This window comes from Pteropus alecto, unplaced genomic scaffold (assembly GCF_000325575.1).
Source record: "Pteropus alecto unplaced genomic scaffold, ASM32557v1 scaffold172, whole genome shotgun sequence".
Lineage (NCBI taxonomy): Eukaryota > Metazoa > Chordata > Mammalia > Chiroptera > Pteropodidae > Pteropus > Pteropus alecto.
The window spans coordinates 103093-111486 of NW_006431924.1; the positions used below are offsets into that span (position 1 = coordinate 103093).

Genomic DNA, 8394 nt, shown 5'->3' on the forward strand with positions numbered 1-8394 from the left:
TTGTACATTTATTAAATCTTCTTATTTCTATTATTTTCAATCGTTACAACTCAGACTATAATAGTACCTATCTCAAAGAACTACTATTGTTTTGTTATTTAATAATATTATTAAACACTACCTGGCACGTAATAAATATTCATTACATAAATGTTAGTGATTGTTATTAAATACAAGCATGAACTAATATATAGAAACAAGAGAATATACAGAAAAAAATTAAAGAAAGAAAGCAATATCTGACCTGATGTGGCACATATTACTCATAGTTTCCTAATAATGTTTTTCTATAGTAATATAATCCCTGAATCAAAGTACATGACCAAACATAATAAAGGCTACATTTCCCAACCTCCCTTTTGGCTAGGTGTGGCAATGCAGTTGACCTAATTTCTGACTAATGGAAGAGAATGGAAGTGATACTGAAATTCTAACCAAGCATTTAAAGGGTAAGTGTATACGCTTTTGATTATCTATTTCTTTCCATGATGACACATGGGTATTCTAGATAGACTAATAATTATTTTATCTTTAACTTATTTGAGAGCTGAAGAAGTAGCTGCCTAAAAATTATTTTGTTTCTTGGAATAATAATTCTCCTCTAGTATATATTTTATCTGATTTTTATTTGTCTTTTCTTGGAGAGGTTTGGAATAGAGATATTTATGTGTAAGTCATATGCTGATTCAATTAGATTCTTATCTATCCTTGAAAGGGAACAATTATGTTTAACCCATTCATTTGCTTAGGAATGTTGTGAAGAAGTGTAACCTAAACTTCAGTCTACTGTTCTCTAAAATTTGGTTTACTGATTGCCCAGGAGGCACATCTTATCAGCATGCTTCTCTTTGATGGTGAGTAGGAAATAGATGAGGTTCTTAGTGAAGTCTTTCATTGCACAGTTTCTCCATGCAATAATTTATTGTTAATTAGTTTCAGAGCCTGCTTCCCCTTTCTGGCCTTAAGATTGACTCTAAGAGAAGAAAAACAATTGTCTCTCTTCAGTTTTTAATCTATCCTGGATTTGGTTCATATTTGAACCAATTTGAATTGCATCTAACAAAGAGTCCCATAATTTGGTATTGGGGTTATATTGGTTACACTGAAGACAGTTTACTACTCTTTTGTTTTTCTTGTTGTGGATTCTATGAAATTCAGAAGGTATTTTTTTCCCCTCTCAGAAGTTTCAACAGCTGGACTGTTATATAACCCCATCTCCCCACAAAATGGCTGTTGTTCAACCAAGATTGCAAAGCACTACTATTCATTGGGTTTTCAGAAACTGAGCCTTTGATACAGTTTGTGATTCCAACATACCAATATTCATGCTGAGAATACTCAGTTGATGTTTGCCAATTAATGTCTGTATTAACTTTATTTAGTAGAAGATTTGGTGTCCAACCTTCATGTAGCAAAACTTCAAATTTAAGTTTGAGCCAGAGTTATCAAAATAGTAGTTCTCCAGGAAGAACAAAATCGTAATAAGGAGGAGTATGCTATATTTCCTTTCTTAATTTCAGCTGCCTTGTGAGCATTGCAATAAACTTGGGAGATTAGATAAGATATTTTGTCTTACTTTTTCAAATAGAATCTGGTAAGTAGTAGGGGGATCCCTTGTAAAGAACAATTTAGGTATATAATTCCAAATAAATTCCTTCTATCTGCTTTGCCAAAAAGGGGCCTAAAATAATCATGTAGTTCAATGATTCATTCAACCAATATTTTGTAGTTAATAGCAGTGATGTTTAAAAATTTTTTTACAGAAATTTTCACATTTGAAGCTCAAGGAATGCATTGCGATTGTGAAGGAAGCTATGAACTCTAAGTTTTATATCTCATCACATCAATGAAGTTTCAAATCACCATGAGATGTGAATTTTTCATGGCAGTCATTTTTACTTTGATTCCAAGTTTTCTTATTTTCAGCAATCCAGTAACATTTTCCCCCATGCAGCTTCCATTCGTTGGAGGGGCATGATTTATGAGTGGTAGAAGAGTTGGAAGAAACTGGTAGAAAAAAGAATAAGTAATTAAAAGAAACTTAGAACTGTATCCCTAATATTGTATGATAATACAGAATTGTAACCTATGTGTTTTCATTCATTTATTCTTTCTTTCTCCATTTAATTTGTTCTCTTAAAAATATGTCATGTTTTCTATCAGTAGACAATGCACCAGGCACCAGGGAAAGAAAAACAGTAAGCATCTAAGCCACAGAGAGATAAAATTTTACCGGAAAAATAGAAATTAGAGATTTTAATTAGTGGTTCACTAATGAATCATATTTAGAAGTTATATATCACACTGGAAAAGTTTTTCTTGAGTAAAATTTGTGTAGTAGGTGTCCCCCAAAATTCAGATAGATTGATCCTCCCATAAAGTGTCTTGACATCCAAAAATGTGCTGGTGAATTTGTAATATTTGCCAATAGATTTAAATGATGACACATAGGCATTCTAAATATGTCAATAACTTATTGTCCTCTCAAATAAATATTCTTTGAAAACACATACATACATACACAAACACAATTGCTAGACTCCATTGGGGAGTGAACAAAAACAGGCAGAATTTGGAGCTGACACTTAAAAGGTATGACAAGGTAAAAGTTTCCAATTTTTACAACTTTTAGCATAAGACAGACCAATGTGAACTTGAAATTTCTAATATGAAAAACACAGAAAAGATGGAAAAATATACAGAACCTCAAGGATTTGCAGGACAATATAAAAATATCTAACATACGAAATTAAAGTCCTAGAACCAGAGGGGAGAGAAATTAAGGCAAAAAAAAAAAAAAAGATAATAGCTGCAATTTTCTCAAATTGTTTAAATGTATACTTTCAAGAAGCTCAGCAAACTCTATGCAAAATAAATCTTTAAAAAGTCATATGAAGGAATGAAAGAGTTAAACCTAAAATCAAAAATAGAGAAAAAAAGTGTTACTTGCAGGGAAACAATTATTAAAAAACTCTTCATTCTCATCATGAACTTTGGGGTTCAGAATAAGTAGAAAATATCTTCACATTGTTGAAGAAAAATAACTGTCAAAAAAGAATTCCATATCTAGTAAAAATATTCTTCTAAACCATTTAGAGAAAACATTCTTCTAAAATCACATAGAAGGCAAATTTAAGACACTTTCAGGTAAAAGAAAACTAAAAGAATCCACTGTCAGCAGATAGTCATTATGACAAGTGTTAGAGTTTTCTATGCTGATGGGAAATGTTTCTAAATGAAAACTTGAATATTCAAGGAAGAAGACTATCAATGGCAAATACCTGGATAAACACAAAGGTATGTTAAACACAAAACTCATTATATAAACTACTTTTTCTTATTTGCCTTTTCTCACTGTTCAACTGTCATCTTCCCAGATAGGTCTTCCCTTGCTTTTTATATGTAAACTAGAACTTTATACTATGCTTCCACATACTTTTACCTTTCTCTACTTCACAATACATACTTGGTTACTCAGGAATTAAGCAATATAAAATAATGTTACCCATTGAGATGATTGATCCAGATTGATTTTTCCCAGTATAGTATTTCTCTTTTGATTCATTATCCACTTCAGTATGTCTTGCAGATTTGAACTGGATAAGTAATGAAAGAAAAAGCATATTTTCCTAATTAAATACAAAACACACAACCATTGGGTTCTAACTCTGAGAATTTCATCATGTGGAAAATCTATAAGTTAAATGATAAAAATGTAAAGGGAAACAATATTATATTTTCCAATATTTGGACTTTCCTTTGCAGTCTCATTAATCTTATTAATGTTAACTTTAGGGGAAAATATGACCTGGAATCAGAGGGATACTCATTCGATTTGTTTTTTCCTGGAGCTTCATATTTATTATAATAAACACAAAATAACCAGCTCTGGATATAAGTCTCATTTAGATGGTTTGTGTTTAGTGAGTTTCTTTAATTATACCAAGTGTCACCTGATTTCATGGAAAGGGGTTTTTATGTTTTGGTTTCAGTTCGTGATTCTGACTCTTTAGAGATTCTGCATGTAAAGGCTGTATATAAAAGGATAGGGTGAGGCCAGAGCTACAATGAAGAGGATATCTTTCTGATAGATATTCAATTGAAATTACTTTTGGTAATTTATATTCTCACAATAGTGTGTATTAGGAAATTAAATCTATTTTAGTAACTAACAAATATCTATTACTAATAAACTATTTTAGTAACAAACTAATCTGTTTGTTACTAAACCTTAACATAACCAAAAGAAATATAAGAGATTTTTAATACTAATTATTTTTGCTTCCCCCCTACCCAATTTTATAGCCTCAATTAGGCCATTTATTAGTTTATATTAAAAGAGTCAAAATATTTACTCCTTTGGAGTTTAAGTTGTTCATCTCAACTAGAGATTTGACCTTAATTTCTAGAGCTCTTTCCAGTCCTATTATTCTATCACTCTGCCTATTTACTTATAATTACTAATGTCATTTATAATTACTAATATCATTCACAAGAGTTCAGATATGCTTTGGTCTGTTCTAGGGTTTAGCTTAATTTGGAAGCCTGAATTCCTTGGAATATATACCATCTGTATATTACCTTTGTTCTATAGATATTCATGAATAACTTTTCTTCAAGCATTTATTCAATAAAATATTAAAACAACTGCCATATGAATAATTAGATTATATTCAGTTATATTCAAAGTACATGAATACACTTTTAAAATGCTTGTTTGAATTAATTTGAAACACATTTTTCAAATTTGTTTGAAAAATTGATACAAATTTTGTATCAATTATGTATGCAAAATTGATAATGCCCAAGAGTAGTTCATACGAATAAACTTATACGGAAATATACTTTCTAATTTAATTTCCTTTTATCTGAATGCGGTTTTAGAAAAAAATGTGCATAGCCCACTATCAAATTGCACTGGGAAATCCATTGTGTGATCTTGATCATAAAATATATGTAAATATAATCTTGACATCTCTTTCTTTATCAATGAAATGAATTTATAATATATATTATGTCACATGCTAAAGTTCTGTGGAAAAATCTCCAATTTTAATTATGTTTCAATTTCACACTTTATGAAGTGGCCCTATACTGTTTAGAAATCACCTGGACAGAAAAACAATTACAACAGGTCACAAGAGAATAATTACTTGGGATAAATAAATAATATTGTTCATCACTTACCAAAAATGCTGAGCACAATTACTGTTACAAGGAGGATGGTGATTGTTGCATATCCAACTTTCGGGAAAATTCCACGATGGTGAGAATCTATAAAATTGGACAGATTTCACTAGTAAGCCCAGTAGATAATTCCTTAGGTGGTGAGAGGTAGGAAAAGGCTAAATATGAGAGCAGAAACTACATGTATCCAACAAGAGATATGCAGTGAAAGAGTAATAAGATATTTGACTTCTGGTCATAAGTATTATCATGGGTAAGTCATTTAATCTGTATATATTCACCTTTTTTATTTTTAATGTTAGAATATTGGACTAGATAACATTAAAGATGTCCCAAATCTCTAAAGCAGGAAGGAAGTAAATTTCTACCCCTAAAAAGAAAAGAAATTAAACCTTAGAATGTAGGATCAAAAATATTGGTTTTGGTGCTCGAACTGAGTGAAAATAACCTCTAGAAAAATAAACCACTTTGTATGAGATTTTTTAGAGGTAGAAGAATAAGAATGCAATTTTAGCCCATATTATTTTTCAAATTAAATTCTGTCATCTCATAGAAGATGAAGGTACCCAGTCTAGAGAGAAAAGAAAGCAAATAAGCTTCTATTGGGCAGGTTAGAGAGATAACATTTAAAAATAGAAAATAACATGCTTCTGCAACTAAAGGAAAAATACATCAGATTCACTTGATAATTGCAAACTTAAAAAAATATAAAAGAAATATCTTCTTCGAAAATATAAAAAAGCCAAATAGATTCATTTTACAAGGGCAAGTGCAATGAGGAGTCTTCAAATTATTTAAACATCTTATCTAAACTTTAGAATATAAAAAACAATTCTCACCCTAGAGGAGAGAATATAATGCAACATGGAAATTTTCCTAATGCTTCAGAGAATAGAAAATACACCGGATTTGAAGGTCTATCATTTTCAAGGTGGTTTGTGACTAAGTTACAATGCTATCTTCAGCTATATGCCTAACTCTTCATATTACAAAAATATTTCATTACTCAAATAGCCATTAATTCTAAACTTTATGAAATAAAATATTAACATTCCATGTCTCCTAAATTAGCCAAACATATTTATCTTATCAACATGCAAATTCCAAAAGGCTAAATAACGATGTGAATTATTGTCAGGAATATTTGCCTTGGTGTAAACAAATTTATCATATTATGTTAAAGGGTCAGATTTGATCAAGGTGAGTAAAGCTGTAGAGCAAAAAGGGGTCATGAGTACAGATGTTACAGTATGAGTATAAATGTTTACCACAAGAAATATAAAGAAAAGAGAGACTATGGACACCAAAAGCAAAGTTCTATATATTAAAACCGAAGTTATAATTAACTTTATGAACATTTTCTGTCTTTAAAAAAAAAAAACTCTCTTATTCTTGAATTCAGTAAGTTTTACTTTGAAATCAGTCTTCTATTTGCATTAAGACAAACACTGACACAGGATAGAAATAAAGGAGTTTAAAAGTAAAATATTAATTTTAAAAGGAGTCCTAAATCCAGTTTACCAGATTGCAGAAGTGGAGATGAATGTTCTAAAGGAAAAGCCCTAACAATTTTGATATCGGTATAGACTATATCATCGGCCATGGCGTATATTAAAAAGAGAGAGTAGACCACACATGATGTTCTGCTGAAAGAAGTCCCATAATTATGCAAACAAACTTTTGTTAAGTAAATTGAAATGGATGACTTCCTTCTGCTCTCTCAAGTTTCCTGTGTTTCCTGTAAGAATAAGAGAAAAAAAGCAATGTGTTCAATCTTATCAATCAAAGTAATAGAGTTTTGAACACTTGCATGATGTGGAAGAAAACTACTAGCCATATAGTAATTTCTTGCTTGTCAGTTAGTTTTCTGCCTAAATTTGGAATTATTTTTAACTTTTAATAGTTATAGAAGATATTGCATCATTTTTTCCACAAGCCACTTTTTAAAAATATATTCTTTGGCAGAAACTGTGACTGTCCAACATTTTGTCCAAAGTAGAATAGCAATTTGGGAGGGACAAGCAAAAAAGAGATTTTATTTGGGACTGTGAGAAAGGAGAGGAGGCATCTGAAAAAATGCAAAAGAAAGGGCCTGCAGAAATAACCGACTCAGCAGGTTAAAACTGCTCTCTCCCCGCATTCTGCCCAGTGCTCTTCAGCTAACATGTTTTCCCACAGCTAACATGTTCTGCCCAGTGCTCTTCAGCTAACATGTTTTCCCACAGCTAACATGTTCACCCCCATGTCAAGGACTCTCCAGCTCACGTCTGTTGATTGATGGCTTGTCAACTTGCTGGTGTTCTTCGTTATCTCTGTAGCTGTGTAGGAATAACAAGACTGTGTAAAACTGTTTGTGTTACAATTAGAGCTTAGCCTTTGGATAGGAATTCACTGAGCCGGTGCCGGCATCAATAAGAGTTACTTTCCGCTTATAACCTTAGTGTCCCGTCTCTCCGAGAATTCTATAACAGTGTTGATAGCGCCAAGGTCGTGGGTTCTATAAGGCAAAATGACCTATAAATAGATAAGACCAGTAGTCTGGAAATTCCTTTCCCCTTGCAGGTCCCTATCCGAAGCTCCTCCTCCCCATCCTGAGTAAGGAGGCACATGTGAAACCTCAGACAAAGGAATCACGTGTTTCTTGCATGGACACTGCAAAAGTATATAAGCTGTAAGAAATCCAACGAGACCAAGCATGTGCATGGAGTTGTTAACTCCACGCTCTTTGCCAGCCTAATAAATTCTCCTTCCTCTAATAAAGTTGTCTGAGTGTCCGAATTCCTCTGTCAGGTGTCGCTTCCTGCAACAACTGTATCCCTGAGGCCTCTGTTGGAGCAGGCAGAGCATCAGAGATGGTAAAGTAGATGGGTCAGGTCTGAATATTGTTCACATTTCAAAGCTTTCCACAGGCTGACAACAGAATGTTGAGTTGTCAATCTACCTGTGCAGGTGGGGTACCAGAGCAAGAAGCATATTTGAAGCTTCTGAGTTATTTTTACTGGATCTTTTATAGGGATAGCCTTTTGGCTTTCTGAGCTCCCTCTCTGTCTCTGGTCTTTTCTGTTCCCATTCCTAGGATTTGTCAGTTTCTCCCCCAATCCTTAATGAATTGCCCAGCAGCACAACTATCTTGTCCAATGACTGGGCTCAGCAGTAATATCAGTGTCTCATACTGGAGTTGGGGCGGGTAGTGGGTGTGGGGGGAGA

At 32.6% G+C, this 8394-nt stretch overlaps 1 protein-coding gene across 1 annotated transcript in view; it reads right to left on the reverse strand.

Moving 5' to 3' along the window:
* Positions 1–1854: 1854 nt before the first annotated feature.
* CLECL1 (C-type lectin like 1) overlaps positions 1855–8394 on the reverse strand; it is a 6999-nt gene continuing 459 nt past the window's right edge. The window contains 5 exon segments of the mRNA XM_015585499.1: positions 1855–1885; positions 1887–2007; positions 6709–6906; positions 7453–7505; positions 7610–7701. Coding sequence (XP_015440985.1) covers positions 1855–1885; positions 1887–2007; positions 6709–6906; positions 7453–7505; positions 7610–7701 — 495 coding nt within the window.